The sequence below is a fragment of the Oreochromis niloticus genome, linkage group LG19 (genome assembly GCF_001858045.2).
Source record: "Oreochromis niloticus isolate F11D_XX linkage group LG19, O_niloticus_UMD_NMBU, whole genome shotgun sequence".
NCBI lineage: Eukaryota > Metazoa > Chordata > Actinopteri > Cichliformes > Cichlidae > Oreochromis > Oreochromis niloticus.
This window is the reverse complement of record NC_031983.2, coordinates 21,131,852-21,154,081: the sequence shown is the minus strand read 5'-3', so window position 1 is coordinate 21,154,081 and position 22,230 is coordinate 21,131,852. Positions and strand designations below refer to the sequence as shown.

General features: G+C 40.1%; 3 protein-coding genes and 1 long non-coding RNA gene across 5 annotated transcripts; 2 read left to right on the top strand and 2 right to left on the bottom strand.

The window, feature by feature from the left end:
* Positions 1-106: 106 nt before the first annotated feature.
* Positions 107-6,713, bottom strand: l2hgdh (L-2-hydroxyglutarate dehydrogenase). The gene is made up of 10 exons (XM_003442858.5): positions 6,499-6,713; positions 5,313-5,428; positions 3,641-3,792; positions 2,517-2,648; positions 2,271-2,433; positions 2,140-2,174; positions 1,893-2,060; positions 1,424-1,581; positions 1,195-1,326; positions 107-1,105 (listed from the first exon to the last, which is right to left on the bottom strand). Exons 1-10 carry the CDS (start codon positions 6,576-6,578, stop codon positions 910-912), a joined length of 1,332 nt encoding a protein of 443 aa, XP_003442906.1. The 5' UTR covers positions 6,579-6,713; the 3' UTR covers positions 107-909.
* Positions 6,714-6,746: 33 nt separating this feature from the next.
* dmac2l (distal membrane arm assembly component 2 like) lies at positions 6,747-12,915 on the top strand. Its single transcript, XM_003442860.5, has 5 exons — positions 6,747-6,839; positions 6,944-7,040; positions 8,669-8,877; positions 12,139-12,310; positions 12,428-12,915. Exons 2-5 carry the CDS (start codon positions 6,946-6,948, stop codon positions 12,540-12,542), a joined length of 591 nt encoding a protein of 196 aa, XP_003442908.1. The 5' UTR covers positions 6,747-6,839; positions 6,944-6,945; the 3' UTR covers positions 12,543-12,915.
* cdkl1 (cyclin dependent kinase like 1 (CDC2 related kinase)) lies at positions 12,691-21,793 on the bottom strand. Of its 2 annotated transcripts, none has more exons than XM_025900768.1 (10): positions 21,592-21,793; positions 19,626-19,887; positions 18,570-18,691; positions 16,590-16,662; positions 16,164-16,254; positions 15,482-15,682; positions 15,267-15,349; positions 15,068-15,124; positions 14,811-14,972; positions 12,691-13,485 (listed from the first exon to the last, which is right to left on the bottom strand). In XM_025900768.1, the coding sequence occupies exons 2-10, from the start codon at positions 19,791-19,793 to the stop codon at positions 13,384-13,386; spliced, it is 1,059 nt and encodes a 352-aa protein (XP_025756553.1). In that variant the 5' UTR covers positions 19,794-19,887; positions 21,592-21,793; the 3' UTR covers positions 12,691-13,383. The 2 variants fall into 2 exon arrangements, with proteins under 2 accessions (XP_025756553.1, XP_003442907.1); XM_003442859.5 differs by having other exon boundaries at positions 19,626-19,816; positions 21,592-21,790.
* On the top strand, positions 17,311-18,676 carry LOC102079005 (uncharacterized). The gene is made up of 3 exons (XR_270145.3): positions 17,311-17,526; positions 17,625-17,711; positions 18,543-18,676. It is a non-coding gene; the product is annotated as an uncharacterized LOC102079005 (long non-coding RNA).
* Positions 21,794-22,230: the final 437 nt, after the last annotated feature.

Below are 22,230 nucleotides of genomic sequence, written 5' to 3'. Positions count from 1 at the left end.
TCCCATTTTAGTCATTATATTTAAATATTAAAAAAATGTAGCCTACATCTTTTTAAAAAACCTCCAAAAAAACCTAACCTAAAACAGAAACCACAAAAATGGCACATTTGTTTTCAAAAATATATATATTTTTTGAAAAGTACTTTAACATTCATTTGTCATAATCGATGTAATGACAGAGAGACAAACATCAGAACAGTTTTAGGAACATGTGCAGAGTTTGAAACAGATTCAAGAGAAATCACCAGCAGCTCCACAAAAAAAATATAAATTTGCCTTAATGAAAATATAAATAAGACAAAGTTACTATTTAGTCATGATATAATTTAACAATCTTTGTAGCACAACTGTCAAATGAAGTAAGAAGAACCGATCTTTCTTGGTAAACCGTGTGCTACATGAAGAATTTCATAAGCCAACATCCAACTAAAAGCCAGCATGATGACACTGAAACTATTCATTCATTTATAGCAGACTATACAGTCTTCAAACTCCTCTTTCATACAGGTTGAAAAATCACATTGAAAAATTAAAAAGAAACTGTTTGTACTGAAATGTAACCATTAAAGAGCCCTCGTTTAAATCTAAAGCGCACATTTACGCACAGTTGATGCACTTTGATATTATAATTTTAATGTTAGAAACTGATGATAATGACATTGAAGTTACAAATGTAAAAAGCAGGTCATGGCAAACTTTATTTCTACACAGAAATGTAGTGCACAAAATAAACTGTACTTTGATACGTGGTGGAGTAAACATACAACCTGAAGTAGCACCACGAAAATAAAAAAGTGTTAAAAACAAAACCGCAGCAGATAAGTCACTTTATTCTGTTAAATTAAGGCCTGTCCTGTAATAAAGAAGTCATGACAGCTGGATTTTCTTTGGTTTTCTCTTCTCCCTCTGCTACAGCGTAAAACGGTTCTCCACCTCGTCTGCAATCATTTCAGCAATGGCGAGGGAGGAAGTGGCTGCTGGCGAAGGAGCATTACGCACATGGAGCACTCGACTGCCCACGTCGCCGACCCCGCCGTCAAACACAAAGTCATCCACGAGGTTTCCGTCGCGGTCGAGGGCCTGTGCTCGAACCCCCGTTGGACCCCTAGACAGGAAACAACCGGCGGTTACAGAAAACCGGTCCTAACATTTATCTTAATATTGTGTAACAAGCACCAAGAATGATTTCTCTACCTGATCACATCACTCAGGGAAAGTTCAGGGATGTACTTCTGCAGATTTTTAACCTGTGCACCAATGAAAAGTCCTCTATACATTTCTCCAACTCCATATGTAATGTTCCTCATTATTAGCTTCTGAAGGCCTCTGCAGGTAAAAAAACAAAACACAAATCGGCATCACACACTATGCAGCTGTTACACTGTGACTGAAATCGTCACATTTTCCAGGACAAATTTGCTACCTGAACGAGAGCGCATCGGCAAAGTCTTGAGCATTGAAGTCGTACACTTTGTAACCCTCCCTTTTAAAGGCGAGGACAGCGTTGGGGCCGAGCCAAATACTTCCATCCATCCTCGGGGTAAAATGAACTCCGAGGAACGGAAAACGAGGGTCAGGAACCTAATGAGAGATTTTACAGAATTTATCAGAAAAAACAGACATGTTAAACCTACAACAGGTATTTAAAAAACCCAGAGCTCTGCATCAGGACAACTAAATTTGAATCGACAGGAAGTCATGTTTTTAAAATTCCCCTCAAAACATCTCCAGAAAGGAAGGAAAAAGAAGTCCACATGCTTGTAACTCACTTATAGTTTTTCCACATATATCTGGAATGTTCTGCAATTGAGATTACCAACAAATGATTTAAACAAACAGAAAACACCTGCCTGTATATGTTTGCACCAGTAAAACATTTTCAGCAGACTTACAGGGTAAATATTTCCTTTGACCAGGTAATATTTCTCAGGTTTCAAGACTAAATAATCTCCTCTGAACGGGACGATGCGTGGCTCCCGACTGCATCCAGATATCTGTGACAGACGGTCTGAGTACAGGCCCCCACAGGTCAGGACGTAACGGCACCGCACCTCATTACCCTTTGAGAAAGTAATGATGCAAAAACTGTAAACAGAACACGATCTAACCGTGTGATACCTTTGTTTTAACGTGTCCTACCTTGTTATCTCTGACTGCAAGTGGATATTTCATTCCTGCAAATGGAATTTAAATAAGAGTTGTATTAGCTATACAATTTTTATGACAAGTTATGACTGTGTCGACACTGATGTGCACAACCAGCTTGTTACCTTCTGTGCTTCCTGCTGGGCTCTCCTTGATCATGGAAATGTCATTGACCTCATATTCAGTTACCACAGTGCCACCTGCCTCCTTGAAGTCAGTACCATAACTGAGAGCCACCATCCTCCAGTCGACAATGCCAGTGTAGGGCGAATCCAAGGCCATTATCCCCTGAAAAGATGAGATATTAAATATTACCCTGCACTAACACGTTTTCGTCGAAGTAAACGAGATGATGTTTGTTTTCTTTTCACCCTGCAGTAAGGCTCTCTCTCCCGGATGCCCTTGCCATCGACAATGGTGAGGTCACGCACGTTGTTCTTCATGCCGCGCTCATATAAAGCCTTCAGTCTGGGAATCTCTTCCTGCTCCACAGCAACGATGAGCTGCATGGTTTAAGACAGAAACACATACTGTATACTTCACTATTACCAACTGAAAAGTTTCAGAGTACCAACAATCGCTAAAAAACAAGCAGGCATCAAATCGTTGGTAACATACAGGGTCCTCTTGTATTCTAAATAAATATAAGATTTTATTTTTGCAATAAGAATTGGCGCTCAGTCCTTTTCTTTACTTTACGGGGCAATAAAAATGAACATCCAAGTCAAAGATCTTAGTTTGGACTTAATCTTTAGGGGGAGACATCAAAGCTGCCTCCAAAACACTCCAAATATTTGATCCTTGCACTGGATTTCATTCAGCTACAGAGCTGACTTTAAGACCCTTATCTGGGAATAAATATACATTTAAAACATTTAAAAGCTAGTTCAAACTTCCATCCATCTATTCATCCATCCTCCCATTCCACACTGCAAACTCCAGAAAATCAATTTGAAGTAGGAACCTACCAGGACCTGCTGTGAGGTCACAGGTTAACCACTGCCACCTAGTTCAATTTTAGTCGCTTTTAGTCGTTATGCTGCCTCCTGCTGGATTAAGCTCACCATGGAATTAAAGTTCCAACTGTGGGAACTGATTTTTCTTTTCCCTCAGTGCTTTTAATCAATATGCAGTTTTATTTGTTCTATAAATTTCCTGGACCTTTTCACCCATTTTTGCTTTATTTTTCACAGTGGCTCCATAGCGTGGTGCTTAATAAGCAGGAAAATATCTGTTTTCTATCACAGATATCGGTTCTCACTGAGAAGATCCAGAACCAAGAGTACAAAATAATTAGCCACTGGTAAAAATGGGTAACATTAATTAAACTGTGTAAATATGGATGAAGCTGAAAGGGCAGCAGGCTACTGTTAAATACAGTTAAACTAGTAGTATATTTACTTCCCAACACTGTTGATAAATGTCTGCTGTAATTTCAGTCACTCAAGGTGGTCACTGAACTCTAAATCTATCAGCTTAACATACAGAGACAAACCTTTCCGCATCTCTTGTAAGGAAGGCCTTTCTTCTCACAGTACTCGTAGGCTAAAGTGGCTCCTCGCACACACAGGCGAGCCTTCAGTGATCCTGGCGTGTAGTAGATCCCACTGTGAATGACTCCACTGTTATGCCCACTCTGGTGTAAAGCTGGTAAAATGGACAAATTGAAGAACAATAAGAGAGAAGGGAGTATTAACTCCTACAGACTGATAGGGGGAAAAAAAACTGACTCAAAGAATTTTTTTGTTTATTTATCTGCTCTGGGTTGATAATTTTAATATTTAAAAGTTTTAATTAACTTTCTGTTTGGTAAATATTAGGGTACACCTAGGAGATTAGCATAGCATAAAAGAGTGGAAAACAGTAGTTATTATTCAGGTGTGTTAATACAAAGCCACTATCTTCCCAGGAGTTGATGTCTCAACAAATTCTTTGGACTTTGGACAGACAAGAACAAAGTGTGCATTATATTTGGCCACAGTGCACAGCGCCACATTTGGAGAAACTCAGCATAACAGCGCAAACAACTCAAGCACAGTGGTAGAGGGCTGATGGTCTGGGTTTGTTTTGCAGCCACAGGACCTGGGCACAGTCATTGAGACAGCCATGAGCTCCTCTGTATACCAAAGTATTCCAGAGTCAAACGTGAGGCCCTCTATCCGACAACTAAAGTTTGGCAGAAAATGAGGGATGTAGGATTAAAATGATTCAAGGCACAGCATCAAATCTACAACAGAAATGCTGAAAAAGAAAAGAATCAACATGCTGCAATGGCCCAGTCCAAGTCCAGACCTCAACCTCACTGAAATACTATGGGTGGGACCTTAAAGCGGGGATTCTGTTAGAGTCCACTTGGGTCTCAGAGTCATCAGACAGATAGCTGAGGGTCTGCCCACCTGCCTGTTTACAATGCACCAAATGCACATGCGTCCAGACAGCAGACTTGAAAGAAGTATAACAGGAATGACAACTCAGCTGTGGGTTCTCCAGCTGTTGACGTCTGTGTCCACAACACTAGAATCAGGCTTAAGAGAATAGTGCACAAACAAATACCTGCAAAAATCAATGAACTGAAGCACTGTTTTAAATCAGAGTGCAAAGTTTTACCACAATGATGTGAGACACTGAAGTCACACAGGAAATAATTCAAGTCATCGCTACAAGCCATTATATCATGCATCTATAATATATCTATATCTATATCTATATATCTATACATACATACATACATACATACATACATACATACATACATACATATCTATATCTATATCTATATATCTATACATATACATACATACATACATACATACATACATACATACATACATATACATACATGCACAATGCAAGTTTTTCACATGACTGCAAATGCAGTATAAGTATCTTATATACTGATTGGGGTAAGGTGTTGTCATCCACCCAAAATCCTGCAATGACTTAAGAAAACAGTGCCAGAGTATGTTTGCTGGTTTGTTACATTTTTACAAAGTTTTGGCCTTGTTCTCCAGGACATTTGATTATTAATGAAACAGTAACTAAAGGGAACGGGCTTTCAAGTTTAAGAGTGTCAGTGAGTGGGTCACAAATGTAGAGATTTGTGGAGAACACAAATCTCTACATTAACATGTTGTTCCGTGTCTTTACATCCACAACACTCCACTCACAAAGCTCCCTTTCTTTCTCCAGGAGGACGAAACTGAGCGACGGGTGTCTCAGAATCAGCTCTCTGGCTGTGGCCAAGCCCACAATGCCGGCTCCCACCACAGCTATGTCATATGTGCTGAAAAAACAAAAAGACAGGACAAAATTTAAGGTGGCTATTAATAATCGACTAGCTGTACAGATTGAAAAGGTAGAAAACAAAGCAGAATATTTAGGTCAGAGTCCATCCATGGATGAGAAAGAGACCTTTGACGTAGATCAGTCTAGAGACCTATGACACAGATGTTTGAGTTAAAGAGGTATTTGCAATTACAAATAGGATAGAAGAATCCTTCACCATATAGGCAAGCTAGAGCAAGCAAGGATCTGCAAGAACACAATGTTCACAAACATTTAAATCATGTAACCAAGTGAGTACACCTTGCAACAGCCAGATAAAATGTCCTAATGTCCCACAAAACATTAACGCAATAAATGCAACCAGAGATTAAATCAGGGACTATCACCAAATTGGTTAAAAAAGTGTCAATGTTCAGAGATGAAACCTTGCTTGAGAGTTTCTATCATAACTAGAACAGAGTGCCAGGACCTGTAGAAATGCGCACAGGTGTAAGTAGTTAAACCTGCCAAACACTTCACCTGTCAACCCGAGGGTTATCTCTGAAGAAGCTGGATTCAAGTAGTAAGATTTCCCTTGCTCTTAATAATCATTAACAGTAATTCCCTATATTGCAGGGCTTCCTTAAAATAAACTGGAGAGGGAGCGGTAAGCTGTGTGCAGCTTCTGAAAACACGGCAGCTCTAATAACCGTCCTCCCTACTGGACACTTATTAAGAAATCATGGGAACTTCTGAAATGAGGACTTAGTGAAATGTGAATGGAGCACAGATGACTGGAGAGGCAGACAGGTGTTTTGTGTGTGTAAACAATGTGGTGTTAGGACCTAGCTCATGCAGAGGGTAAAGATGTTGTTGAATCTGTATCTTGGAGAGTTGGGTGTCCTTGGCAGTGACTATAGGCTCAATGAAAAGTTGCATATTTGGGCAGGTACCGGCTCGTCTGCACATTTTCCTACCTGTCTGTGCGGATTATACAAACTAGCACCCCATCACTACTTCTTCTCTCACATAAAACTGAACCAACTCACAATTATGCACAAGTCATTGTCTTTGTGGTGTCAGCCTCACCCGTGTAGCTGTCTGCTTTGAATATCCTTTAACAGTCCACCAGCAGCCTTAAAGGACGCCCTGCTCAGTATCCGGATCATTGTCACAGCGTTTAATAGCAGCTCAAACGAGCCTCTTCATTGTATAAGAGTCAGGAGCGACTTTCCTGAGCTCCTTGTGTTTGTTTCCTCCTCTCGCTCCCGTACGTAGAGCCGCTAACGTTCCGCTCTGACGTAAGCGCGCCCAGCCAATTGGATACCACGTTTCTTTAATTTGTGTTACGTCGTAAAGGTTAAAGGTTAGAGCTATGATGGACGCGCTCTGAATGTAAACAGTAGTGTTCTTTGCTTGTAGGAGGACAGGTGAGAGACGAGGTTGTTTATGTGTCGCAATCCTGCGGTGTTTGTCTGTTTGTCGGTGAGAGCCAGCAGAGGAGATAACTCCCCGTGCGCTCTTTGGCTTTCAGATATGAGACTGTTGTCGCAGGCGGTGAAGTTTGCGGTGACTCACCCGGAGAAGAGCCGCAGACACTTCTGGGGCTGGCTCAATGCCGTTTTCAACAAGTGAGACACCTTTTTATTAACTCACCTCCACCTTAATAATACATCACTATACGAAAGTCTTGAGCCACACTTTTCTATCTCTGGACATTAGCTGCTTTTTCACTCATTTTGAGCCCAGTCCTTGTACCTGACCATATTCAGAGACTTAACCCTGACCTATGAGTAAGACGAACATAAAACAGGCATCTAACTCAAGGAATGAACCAGTGTAGTGTCAACACATAACAAAAAACTTGGCAAACACCCTTTTAAAATGTGTCTTTAGGCACTTTGATACTAGCAGCCTGTAATTTGTTCCTGTTTCTGTAGCTGAATGTATGAAAAATGCTAAATATAATACAGTTTGACAGGCATAAAATAGGATTTTCACACCAACAAGATGATTCCCAAAGAGAGATTAGCTTAAAACTTCTTATATCTCAGCGTGGTGTGTCATTAAAATTGGAAAGTGGACATGTCGAGTACAAAATTAGAAGTGAAAAGCCACTACAGCTTCTACAGCAGACAAACCTATCTGAAAATGATGTCCTTAAGAAATATAAAAGAAATAAAATCCAGGTAAGACTTGACACGGGACCTGAGAGATGCACCTGGACCTTCAGTTGATCGATCTAGTCTTCATTGAAGCCTCATCAGAAATGGTCTCGGTTGAAGGATGGCTATAAAGAAGCTGTTCTTAAGGAAGAAAAAAAAGCGTGATGTATACCAAATCACACAAGAACCTGACCAAAAGTCAGTGACAACAGGTCTGATGGAGTGATTCATCAATATGTACAGAAGGGGTCAGGAGAGAGGTACAATAGTGAGTGTCTACAGACATCTGTAATGCACGGTAGAGGCATTGTCATGGCTTGGAGCTGCGTTTCAGTCAGCGGTGTCGGGGATCTTGTCAACATTGATGGAATTATGAACACAGAAGAGCAAAAATCTGTTTTTGATCCACCATGCAATACCATTTAGAAAGGACTGACAATGGCTTCATCTAAAACACATTGTCCATGCAGTAAAAGCAAAGATGGTTAGAAATAGACACAACGGGTCAGCTACAGTATTATTGTCTTCCCTAAATAAAGAAAAGAAAGCCCACATTGAAACATATGAATTTATCTAAGATCATATAAACAAAGTATAGACAAACATGCAAACAAACAGAAAAACTATTTCTAAGTGTATTTATAAATTAGTTTTCACTTTTGTTTCATTTATAGAGAGATTTTTGCTTGTTACTGTTTAGTTTTTATTGTCTTATATATTTAGTTTAATTATTTGTTGTTAACTTTACTTTCACTGTTAGTAAGTCTTTTATTATATTAGTATATTATTATGATTATTATTACACAAGGTGTTTGTCAGGGACAGTGTTAAGGTCCTAGGATGAGGAATTACAGTCCAGTGTCACTTAAAATAATTTTTTTCATGCTAAATAAACTGACAACATGTTTTTTTTGTAAATCGTGGATGATTAGCTCGGGTTTTAACATTTGCCCTAGTGGGCAAGTTGCCAATAGGACTTTTGACTTTTGTCTCTTGACCCTTCTTCCCTTTCTGCACCCAACAAATGTGACCTGTCACATTTCATCACATATCAGCATGTGCAGTACTTTGACTGTTTGTTGATCTTCACTCAGGGTGGACTATGAAAGGATAAAAGCTGTGGGCCCAGACCGAGCAGCAGCAGAGTGGTTGCTGAGATGTGGTGCTAAAGTGCGCTTCCAGGATTTTGATCGCTGGCATCACGACTACAATGCATTGCCAACTGGGTCTCTGGGCAGATACAAGATCCAGGCGATTGACGCCACTGAATCCTGCATCATGTACAAAGGGTTTGACTACCTGGGTCAGTGTGGAGAACATCATGTTCTTGTTCTAGACTCATTGACGTTTTCACCTAATGATTGCGGTTGTTGTCTCAGATATATTTAAGTGTACAGTCACACACCTGGTGAGGCTGTTATCTTGTTAATTAACAGAAGAAATGTTCAAGGGGAGGAAAACATTGATGAATTAATATTGTGTTTAATGGCTGATCTCATATCACAGAAGAAAGAAAAAATCCATATTCTTAGATTCAGAGGGTTTGTCCTCTGCACTTAAATATCTTTTGGATGCGTTTTGGATAAGTACTTTGTTAACCTCAGATATACATGCAGTTGTGGTCAGAAGTTTACATCCACTCATCATGGACGTGAATCTCAGTTATTTTGAGCTTTTAAGGATTACTCTGAACTGTGAAGATGTCATTACAGATGTGCAGCATACACAAATGCACAAGTTTGAATTTACTTCAAACTTTGGGTCAGAAGAATACATACAGGCTCAAATATATACATACACCCCCACTCATATTCTGTTAAGTGTTCCTTAGCAAGTTACACCTAGACCAGACACTTTTCATAGTCAGCAACAAGCTTCTGGCATAATTTTGCATGTATATTTGACCACTGTTCTTGGAAGAATTGGCAGGATTCCTTAAATCGTTTAGTTTCCTGGCACGGACACAGCTTTTAAACATAGTCCACTAATTTTTGATAGGTCTGAACTCAAACCTGTCGAAAATGTGTGGACTATGTTTAAAAGCTGCAGGAAGGCTATTGCAGGAGTTTAACGTTAGCCAGCTTTATCCATTCCAAAATCAGTTTTGATCTATTTTTGGGATCATTGTGTCCAAATTTTAATTGTCTAGTTCAGGGGTCGGCAACCCGCGGCTCCGGAGCCGCATGCGGCTCTTTAGTCCTTATTTTGCGGCTCCGAGTGGTTTGGGAAAATAAATTAGAAGTATTTAGCTGAAGTGTATTTTATTTGTGTTTAGTTCTTTTTTTAACTTGTAGTTCTAAATTGGAAGATTATTGTGATTTTGAAATATAAAAATAAAATTACATTCTATTATTTTTTTTCATCGCTCAAAATAAGCGTCACACTCGCTTAAGCCGGTGTACCCCCCAAAACGCGGTGCATTTATCGAGACTTTCAACCCCAGGTAGGCCAATTATGGATCTTCGGATCCACATTATGTCAGCAGCTGTTCTCCACTGTGAACTATGTTAAAGACAAACACCGCTCACGCCTCACAGATGACAGCTTTTACAGTCCTGCATGAAGATGAATGCCCCGATTTGCAGACGCTGTGCGCAAAAGTTCGGGACCATAAGTCTTATTGTAAACCTATCACGGCATTTCAGCATCTCTTTATTGACCGCTTTTCACATACGGTTGCTGTATGCATACAGCCGGCTGTAGCTTTTCAGCTCACAGCCCGACAACACAACAGCAGAGAGAGCACAGACTTTAAGGCGGCGAGGCGTGATTGCAGGTGCCGCTCAGGTGCATCCGCCTCCCATGCAGCGGCACTGCAGACCACGCCCCGCCACACACATTAACGTGGTAAAATACATATTTAGGCAGAATTTTGCAAATATCTATTTTTCATCTTTTAGCAGCATAGTGCTTTTTTCAAATTATTTTTTAAAAGTCAGGTCAAGGCTCCAAAAGCCCAAAGGCGATATAAGGGTGGCGGCTGACAACAGTTTTTGTTTGCTATGGATCATTTTAGTTCAGCTGGGTGTCTTTCCTTTTGTTATATTTCTTTAAGAGTTCAAAATGCGTTAATTGCATAAATAAAATGTAATTTTCTCCGTAGCACTTCATGGATTTCATAAGCAACACACCTTAGTTGCTCTGTGGATTCTTTTAAAAAGCAGTTAAAAACTTTTCTGTTCAAACAAGCCTTTTGTTGATCTACGTATTTTATATTCTTTACACTATTTACATTTGATCTTTTACATTGTGTATGTCTATTGATTGTATTGTTTATTTTAATATTTGTGTACAGCGCTTTGTGACTGCCTGTCTGTGAAAAGCGCTTAATAAATAAACTTTTCTTACTTACTTTAGTTGTTCACACAAAGCACAAAGGTAAAAAAACAATATATACAGTGTTATCTTCATTTTAGATTTCAAAAAGTATTTGCGGCTCCCAGTGTTTTCTTTTGCGTGGAAACTGGGTCCAATTGGCTCTTTGGGTGTTAAAGGTTGCTGACCCTTGGTCTAGTTGTTGATTTAAGGTTAAGTTGAAGAATTTGAAGGTCATCTTAAGTTATTCCATCCACTTTCCAGCTTAATGTCCATGTCATCTGACCATTAAAGGTTTCTCCAGAAAGCATTTAGCGTGTCCATGTGAGGAGCTGCAATTCTTCAAAGTATTGATCAATCCAATGAGTGCTGGTAAACAAATCCTTGTTGTAGTCGATCATGATCACTAATGAGAAGTTAATAGCCCTGTTAAGTTGAAAGACATTGTAGAACCTTCAGCGCACTTGTTAAAAGATTTAGAGGAATGTATGTATATAGTTTTGAGTGTGTATATCTTCAGCCCTGTATGGATTAGAAAAAAAATCAAAAGCAAATTCAGTTCTTGTTTTTTAAAGTGAAATCATTCCGGAAAAAGAACTGGTCAAAGAAATCATTAAAAAAAAACAAATTTTACTTTAAAAATAAAGTCATATACGTCTCATATATAATATGACAGCTTAAAAGCAACATTGCAACAAAAATATGGTACAAAACTGACAAACTATGAACTTTAATAAGGAACCGTTTGATCAACAAGGACAGAACTCAATATTCTATACTTCCAGTTTCATAATGATCGTGTTGACCTAATGATGGCGTCATTAGGACTTATGTTCTGTTAAAATCAGTAAATCCAGATGTTGACATATGTTAACATAGGTTATTTCCCTTTGAACTCGCATTGGATTAACATAGTAAAGAGTGTGTTTAAATTAAAAATTAAAGCCAAGTTCAGAAAGTGTAAATTTTGCATTAGCTTTGACCTCGACGGTTGACCTGAAAGCGATTCCCTTCTGTGGTGTTAACAAGAAAGGCGAGGGGAAAGTGCATCTCTCTTAGACTAATTATCTAAAAGTGACGCAAGTGACCGGGATATTTTACACCAAGCAGGCATGCACGCTTTCTCTGACCTTGCTGGCTGCTGCACTCCAGTATATATATATATATATATATATATTTAAAGGAGAGCATGACCGAGTCCCTTTTCCTAAATGTGCTGATGCCATTTTTTTAATGTTCATTTTTCTAGATGGTTTGAAACATTTGGAAGAAGTCAAGTTCAATAAGTGTATCTACATTGAAGATGCCTGTCTGGAGAGGCTGACCTCCATAGAGAACCTGCAGGAGAGCTTGTACATGATGGAGGTGGTGTCGTGTGGAAATGTGACTGATAAGGGCATTATCGCCCTGCACAAACTCAGGTCAGTGTTTATTGTTTGCTCCAAAGGAAGCAAATTTAAAGTACCGCTTGTTTTAATGGTGCTTTTTTTAAAACAATCTTATAACGAATTAAGTAATCAGGCGATGTTTCCCCTTAGGAACCTGGAGTATCTGTTTCTCAGTGATCTTCCCGGAATCAAAGACAGACAGACAACAGTTGACAGGCTGCAAACGGCACTTCCACGTCTGGAAATACAGCTGGACCTGGACTGATCGTGTGAATGGCACACAGCACAACATCCATTATTCTTAGGTTTTTAGGGTATTTTGTCATGAGAAGGTGTGGAGTAATCATTCACAGAGTTGTCACTTCGTCAGTCCAACAAAGAGTCAAATGAAATCGCTTGTGACACTAGTTCACTTTGATATTTATTCAAGGTAACTCCATATGTGTGTACATAGAGAAAGCAATTGAAAAGGTTTATTTTAAGAGTAATTTACATCTTTTCTTTTTAGATTATTTTGGCATTCATCATAAAATATCTGAGGACAAACAGATGGCTGAAAACATCCTTAGCACCAATATTCCATAGACGTTGAGTACAGTGTGACTGCTGCTAATAAATGTTCGTGAAAGTGGGATAAAGGATGTTTATGTCTGTATTCACTCCTAATGTCAATAAATAAGATTTTCTGAAACGCTCACGAGCAGTTTAACTTCACGTCCTGCATTATAACTTCCTAACATAAACAACAAACAAGTTGCTCTTATAAAGCCCGTCATTATATAAAAATACATTTGGCAAACCAGGCAAGGCAGTACATTGGAGTTTTACCTTCAGTCTCCTGTGCAGCTACGAGTGGAGCAGCTCACTGCTTCTTGTCTCTATACAAAATCAGCCTGAAACGACGGCGACATACATAAACCAACATGACCTGCTGGGAATAGTGCATAGACTGACATCAACAAGAGAGATACTAGAGACACCTCATGTGATACACCTCATAAAAAGTGGTTGGAGCTTCATTAAATGTGTTTAAAAAGTGCTACTGGAGTATGCGTCACGTTACTGAGCTCTTGGTGGTGGTTGGACTCGGATCAGGACCAGCGGGATTAGATGTTCGGTAGGTGATAGTTGAATTTGCGCAGGTTGTTGTAGTACCTCTTATTGTCCAGAGCTGGAAAGAAGCCGCTGCTGGTCAACTGTGGCAAATACTGTAGAGCACAAAAATCAGTTAAAAAAAGGTTACAGGGGCTTTTTTTTTTTTTTTAAAGATCAATGAGTTTTACATGAATCAAATTAATTATCTGTACTTCCTCTGCATGAGATAGTTGGGATGTATTTTGAAGACGTGGATTTCCTGCAGCTTGAGTGGTTTGTTTAAATACTTGTTGCAACTTGTTTCATTCATTCATTGCACTGTATGGTTGTTCCAGGTGTTCATTTATAAATGCTGTTTATGCACAGCTCTCTTAAGGTCCCAACACAGCATTTTGATCGGGCTGACGTCTGGACTCTGACTGGGTCATTGCAGCAGTTTGCTCCGGTAAACAGAGGAGCTCGTGGTCGACTCCATGGCTGTAAGGTTCTTCGAGTGCAAAGCAAACCCAGATCTTCACTCCTCCACCACCGTGCTTGACTGTTGTGGTGTGAGGTGTTTGTGCTGACACGCTGTGTTTGGTTTTTACCAAATGTGGTACTTATGGCCAAACAAAGTGGAACTTTGGTCTGATCTGTCCAAATGGCATTGTTCCAGAAATCTTGTCGTCTGTTTAGTTGCAACGTTGGAAGCTGAAGCTGTGCTAACATGTTCTTTTTAGAGAGAAGAGGCTTTCCTTCCAAACAAGCCACACTTGTTGAGTTTTTTCTGATTTAACATGCTAACTGAGACCTGACTGAGATGTAGCTCTTGTTTTGTTTTGTTTTTTTGTTTCTCTGAGCATTGCATGATTTGACCTTAGGATGAATTTGCTGGGATGTCCACTTCTGGGAACATTTTGGTTTTGTGTTAACACACACCTGCATGCTACAGTCCTGCAAACTGCCAAAAACCTCTGCTTTTATCGAGTTGGTGGCCCTCGTTGATGATCGTTAGTTAAGTGTGTTTTATTAGCAACACCTGACTGCTACTTACCCTATATGATAGAGTATTAGGGACAAATTAAGAACAAAAATATTGATCATTTTGAGAATAAAGTTGAATTGTGGCGATTACAGATGTTGTTTCAAGACAGACTGCCATGTTATGTTTTGTGGTTCATTGATGCTGTATTTACCTAAATTTCAGATCTGCTTGGGATCTGATTATTTTTTTATTATATCCTGATATATAATAAGTAGTATAAGTGGTATAAGTAGTCATCTATTAATAACATAGAAGAAGTAGTTTTTAATTTGTAACTTTTAAGTGCTCGGTTTGCAAGCATGAGCCGATATAACCACTGACAATTCTGTATTCAAGTTGAAACACAACCAGTTTGGCACCAGTTATCCCAAATATGGTACGTGATCTTTATCATTGGAAAAGAAGGCTGCTCACCCCGGGGGGAACGTGTCTGCGAGGTAAACGTGTCCTTTTGTTGCCGGAGCGGTCCTGCTGTCGAGATGTGCTCTCGTTTCTTTCTCTCAGGCTGTCGAAGTACGGATGCTGGAGGAGCTGCTCACAGGTCAGCCGCTCAGACGGGTCCATCCGCAGACAGCCCTGCACCATCACGTGTGGACAAAGCACCAGCATTTGTCAGTTTTGTAAAAAAGCAACAGGAAGAACTGCAAACATTAAAATAAAAACAACTTCACCTTCATCAGGCTCAGAGTTTGCTGTGAGAGGTTTGGATACTTTTGCTCCAAAGATTCCTGCAGAAACCGAAGAGCAAAAGGACTTTTTGAAAAGACAGTCACAAGTTTAGATATTTCTTTTGTTCATTTATTATTTCAGTTAAATTATCTTTATTCGGCCTTTTCTGACTGAAATAAAGAAAGCAAAACTCGGCGTCACCATCTGTTGTGGCTCTGGAATGGATACTCCACAGAAGAACTGGTTGTTGCTGAAGACCTGCTGGTGTCGAGGAATCAGATCTCCTGGAACATAATCACACAGTGTTTAGTAAGTATAAGCCATTATGCCTCACCCCTAAAATTTGGAAAAAAATCGCTATAAGATATTGTTTCTCCAAAAATGTAAAGGCATTTTATGCAGGAGGCTGATCTTACCGAGGGTCTTTATGATCAGGTACAGCTGATCCATGTCCGACTTCCCGGGCCACAGAGGCGTCCCCGACAGGAGCTCAGCGAACACGCAACCGATTGCCCACACGTCCACCGGGGGGCCGTACTGAGTGTCTCCCACTAGCAGTTCGGGGGCGCGATACCAGCGGGTCGCAACGTAGTCTGTGTAGTAGTCACATGGCCCAGCTGCCAAACACAGAAACGCATAACATCCAACATCATTTCAACTATTAGTGAAAACACGCATAGGTTCTGCAAAGACTCATTCAGTGAGTAATCCCGAAGCTGAAACCATTTTCCATTTTCCTGTAATTCAGTAAAGCAAATGTAGTCAAACTTTGACCCAGAAAGAGACACTTTGCTCTTTTTCTTTGTGTGACAGGGAACTGAATATCTTAAGTTAGTTGTTGGAGATTTCTGTTGGTTTTCAGGGAATTGTGTTTTTCACTATAACTTAAATTTAGAATGAGGGATTAAAACAAATATTAGTAACAAGCCTTGAATTCTTCTATGTGAATCTTTACTGAAGCACTGAAACTATCCAGCAAGTAATTAACCAAGTTTAGGGTAACATTCATTAAGTTCTAAATATGAATATGCACTTGTAATGGTAACAGGGACCACTGAGGGGCACTGTCAACACTGTTGCAGCTGCTGATACACTTACTGAGTATCCTGGCGAACCCAAAGTCGCAGAGTTTGATGACTTGATGCTTGGTGATGAGAATATTCTCTGGCTTGACGTCTCTATGGATGCACTGCAGAGAGAGAGGGAGAAGAGTTACACCACTCTATGAGCTTAACCACATGCTTACTGATGGGAGTAGAAAGAGACTGTAGACTTCAAGCCACACTGTTATACAGGGGCCGTTCTAGTGTTTGTTGTGTCTTGGTGATACATTAACTGCTGGTCAGCCACGGGAAAGGAATTCTTGTTAAAAAAAAAGAGCCATAAAGCAGAGTGTTTGTTGGGTGGTGGAGGAGGGAGGAGGGTAGTAAGGAATTCAAAAACAAAGCCGAGGGGAAGGTTTGACAACTGGGAAATAGGCTACGTGAGGAGTCAGGTGGGAGAAGCGAGCGTGAAGTCACTTACATTCTGTTTGTGGCAGAAGTTGACAGCCTGAAGAGTCTGCCAGGTTATACTTTTTACAAGATGCTCTGGGACGCTGTAGGACAAGGAGGAAAACAGTTAACTGATGGACAGAAACTTATTCGAGCTTGAAGGGTATTTGTTGATCTTGGAAAAGATTCTTGGAACAAAATGGGGTTTACTGGAAAATTTCCAAATACGTGATGACATTGTCAGAGACTGAGCTTGGAGCTTCACGCTTGACTGCCTCTCTTAATGTAAGGCCTTTTAATGGAGGGAACAAGCTTCCTGATAACTAACAACAAGCCCAAGTGATGCCAAAAAACCAGACATTAAGATTTCTGCCATATTTACTGGATTTAGTATTTATATTCTTTATATTTTGTATCGTTATATTGTTTGGGGTCTGTGTTTTGTGGTGTTAATGATGAACAAAAATATGAAACCCCTGGTTTGGTAAAAGAAAAGTCTAGGGATCACTAAAATGTGTAAGATGCATGCATGCTCTGGGGGTCATGAATGTCTGTGCAAAACTTTCAATGTGGTCCGTAAAGTCATTGATGAGGTGGGGTGTGAAGGTGGTAGACCAGGGGTGCCCAATCCCAGTCCTCGAGAGCTACTATCCAACACAGCTGAATCAAATGGTTCGATTACCACTTCAGCATGCCATCAAGTTTGGCAAAGGCCTGATAACAAGCCATTCATTTCATTCAGGTGTGTCGGAACAAGGATGCATCTAAAAGCTGCAGGACGGTAGCTCTCAAGGACTGGGATTGGGCACCCCTGTGGTAGACTGACCAGCAAACAGACAGCCCTGGAGTGGTGCTGTTAAAGAAGCCAGTCATTCAGTATATGGATAAAAGGCTACCTACACTTTGCGCCTACGGGAGCTGCTGGGTCATGGAAACCCATGTCACAAAGCTCCCGGCACACACAGAAGGTTTGGAGCTTAGCAGTTACTGAATCAGAAGAATGTTAGCATCCTTCATGCATTCAGCAACACTCCTCTGTAACTTTTCGCGATCTGACACTTTGCAGCCGAGTTGTTGTGGATTCCAAACACTTTGTGGAATCTTGGAATATCTAGGAGGGAAGAAATTGACTTCCTTTTTGTATCCACTGAAGGTCAGTAAGACCAAAATGTTGTGATTCGATAAAATAATGGTTTGTGAGACAATTTTGGGAGGTTATAATTTATCGTTTTAACAGACTGACTTGTTGCAATGGTGTCTTCTCATTATGCATGAATTCAGGGAGCTCTTTAGAACGACCCATTTTTTCATAAATGTCTGTAAATGCAGACAATGGGACTTTAGTCCATATATCTGCAGAGCTTGGAATAGAAGTAGCATAGCTGGTCACAGTTCATCTAGCAAAACACAAAAAAATACATTTGTTTTGTTTTCTGCGCTGTTTTGTTTCATTTCTAGTTTTCTTTTGCCCCTCTGTGGCTGAAGATGACAGTCAGTAAGGGCCCAGCCATTTCCTTCTTGAGGCGCAATGTTCAACAACTGAGGCTTTGTTGGTCAAGGGGCCGCTATCTACCAGTGTTGCTGGGGAAATGGCTAATTCGAGCCTTGTGACTGGCGATTTATAACAATCTCATCCCCTTTCTCTCCATTTTGTTGTCTCTTCTTTTGAACCCGTCTGTGGCCTGAAGGCTATAGGCCAGGACTAGAGGAGGGCGGGGGACTGGAAAGCCAAAACACTCCCTATAAAATGTGGCTCCCTTCCAGCGAAGCATTTTGGGAGGGCATCACTGTAAGCATACCACAGAAAGGCAGTCAGTCTCCCAGGAGATGAGCGTTGTGCCCATCAGAGCTGGAGAAAGCGGCATACATGCAATATAAATGAAGTTTGGAGATAGCCGAAAGCCAGGAGTTTGCAATGCTGTTCTTTAAACATGTGCAGTTACAAAGCAACTACCAAGTAATTGCATGCATCTCTTTCTTTCAGGGAGGTTTTGTGGGGAGACACACCCACCCTCTGGGATGGCGGTCCAGCTCGTTGAGGACGGTGTGATCGCAGTACTCGAAGACCAGGTGAAGCTTCCGTTTGCGTCGAAACACTTCGATCAGATTCACCAGGTTTGAGTGTTTCAGTTGCTGCACAGACAGAAAACAGAAATCCCAAACAGACATTACAAGCAGAATCTGCTGCACAGAGGAGCGGATCATCAGTCTCTGTCTGTATCTCAAACACACTAAACTGTTAAAAGAGGGTAATAAACATGCTGTTACCCCTGACAACCTGTCCTATTTATGAGCTCCTGATGTCCAGCAGGCCTCCAGCGCTCCCACCCACTGCATGACTAATTAAACCACCAACAAACGCACCAGTACATCTTTGATAAATATGTACATCGTTAACAAAACACATGACTTGACCACAACTGAGCCTAAGCTTCCAATTTACAGCCTAACAAAGATATTCAACTCTTGCCAGAGGCTTTTTTTTTTAAGATAACTTAATGTTCACAGACATTTCACACTGCAACTGAAATACTGGAGTCAGCTCTGACCCTGCAGGGTTTTGCCTTCATTTCATTACAGCCCTCTAAACCTTTTCTCAAGCTTGCTGGTTTGAAAGCAAAGTGTTTCCCCTCTGTCTGCAGAATTAATTGCACCGTGTCCCTCCCGCTGGCTGCACAGGAGGAGGAGGAGGAACGCTTTACATTTCCTTGCATTAAAAACAAGATTTAAATCCTCTAAAGACTGAGTTAAAGTTTCAAAACAATAGTTTGGCTGAGAGTTATGATAAAAACTTGATTTTTTAAGTAAAAAAAAAAGGGAAAGTTTTATGCTTCCTGCTAATAATTTTATCATGATGGGTTTTTTATTTGATAAATGTAACTTTGTAAGTCATATATTTCATTATTAGTCACATAATTTTATCTTGCAACTCTGCATTAAGAAACCAGTTTTATTAAGCAGACTTTAGCATTACATGCCTCTTTTATTCGTTTATCATTTTGATGTTTTTCTCTCACAACTTCTGTACTAATTTTGGAGGATTTGCAGAGACAGGCTGCATCTTTACCTTGAGCATCCTGATCTCCCTCAGTGCAATTTTTTTAATGATGGGATTATCCTCTGACTCGACAAACTTCTTGATGGCGACGATCTGGCCCGTGTCTTTGTTTCTGCACTTGAAGACGACTCCGTATGAGCCCTCTCCAATCTTCCCAATCTTCTCGTACTTCTCCATACTGAGGAGGAAGCAGTGCTCCTCTGAAAGGAGACAAAACAAAAACTTTACAAGCAGCAGTGGCTTTATGGGGAGGCACGGTCATCTCTGCAGCCTGAAAACAGACAAAGAGGAGAAGAAAGGAAGAAGGGGGCTTTACTTGATAATCTACTGCTTTTATGAATGGTTTACACAAGCCAAACTGCAAAAATTAGGTTTTAAAAAAAAACAAACCATTTTTGCAGCAATAAAAAAGCATCATCAACTTTTGACCTGTCAAAAACATGCCTGCGTCTAAGCTTGTTTTACAGGGATGAAAATGTTAGGGTAACTTCCTAAATGGCCCTGCACAAAGAGGGAACGTTACACCCATCTCCCAGCAGTTAGATTGCGTAACAAAAACATTTGCAATGCAAAGTATATTCGGTCATTTCCCTGAGGGGGACACAAAGATAAGACTAATAACACAGTGAGAAACGGTCCGGAGGAGAAAATCAAAGTGCTGCACTGAAAAATTTGAAAACATTTTAACCTCCTAGGACCTGGCGTCCACATATCTGGATCTCATTTTTCTCAGAAACAAAAATCAGGTAAAAATAAATAAATAAATCACATAATTCTTTGTTTTTACATTCATCAGGTCCCAATCAGCCAAAATAGCAAAGAGAAATTACAAATGCATGCCATGAAAGAGTTCAGGTCTTAGGAGCTTAAAGGGGGAAATACCAGCTCTGATTAAAATGATAACCTCTAAGTATAACACCTGATATTTATGATTATTATGGTCCAGATATCTGAATGAAAGGTGACTTCTGAAATAAGCAAATATAATTTAATATTTATGGGAAAGGAAATACAGAAATGTCCACTTTTGGAATGGCCACACATTATTACATCACTTGCTGACTTCATGTATACAAACAAATGACAGCTTAATTATGATCTTTTTGTGTGCATTTACATCCTGAGCCACAAATCGGGAGATTATCTTTAATTTATTTGCACCTCAGTCCTTCTGTGCAGCTCCGTGCAACCTACAGAAATACCCTGCAGTGGTTGGATGCAGTAGTGAGGGGCCTTTAGTGAGAATCATCTGCTTCTGAATGTGAATAAGATGATGAGAGATGTGATCAACTTCAGAAGAAAAAGGATGGCCACACTAGCTATATCTATCTTGGGACAGTAAGTTGATGTGGTGGAGGAATACAAGCACCTGGGAGTCCCATCATCAGACAGCAGACCGAACTGGAAGACCAACACAGAGACTGTATTCAAGAAGGGTATGAACAGGCTCTATTTCCTCAGGAAGATGAAGATCCTTTTTATCAGTCAGTTGTAGCAAGCACAGCTACAACTGATTGAATAAACTCATCAAAAGAGGCTGGCTCTGTGATTGGCTGCAAACTGGAAGCACTTTTGAAGCTGTGGTGGAGAGCAAGTCGCTGAACAAACTTCTATCCATCATGGATAACATGGATATTTTACAGAAGCATCTGTCAGATAACATATGATTATTATTGTTAGCTATTTATCATTACTTCACCTGCTATAACAAAATAATTTCCCAAATCATGGATAAATACAGCACTTCCCATCTCATCTCGTTACACCTGCCTTCTGTAGTTCCTGGACACCTGTATAATTTATTAGAAACAAACATTGCTAAATTGATGCCTCGAGAAGGTGTAACTTTTTTAAAAAAATACCCATGCTACTTTATTTAAACATGGAGATAAAGTGTTTCTGTAAAGCCTAGGGACGGATAATCCTGACCATTAAAGTAGAATAACCCAAAAATAAATCACATTTATAAACTTACTGTCCGTAAAATGCTCGCAGATGTTTCTTTAGGAGGAAATCCAAATTCAGGAGGACCCTCTTCTTCCTCCAAACAACATCAGCCTGTGAGGTGGACGATCACAGAACAACTGCTCCTGCAGCTCCAGCGAGCTCCTGTTTTTAATCCGTAAAGGTGGTTAAATGAAACCTACATCCGGTCGCGCTTTTCAAAATAAAGCGACTCAAATGTAACTGCAATTTTTTTCTTCATTTTTAATGCTGTCACTTCTTTAACATTATTATCATTAATATCCAGTTACTGTGCTTCACTTGCACACCTGTTAATTTTTTTTAAATTTGAAAATAAACTCAAATCTTTGATGAATCAGCTGCCAGTGTTTAATTTTGAAAGTAATATCACCTGACTTCCGGTGCTGCCCACTGACTACGTCTCCCTGAACAACAACTTAACATACTTCTGCTTTTTTCCACCCTGGTGTCCATAGGAACAGCTGACTCCAACCCCCACCTCCAGAGGAAAAGGGAAAGCAGGACTCCTGTGGATTATCACACCTGAGAGAGTTACCTTTGTCAGGCTGTTTACCTACAAACGTCATTATTGTCATGCCTGACTCATTTCAGTCTAACAGGAGAGCTCAACCACTGACACATGGGAAAC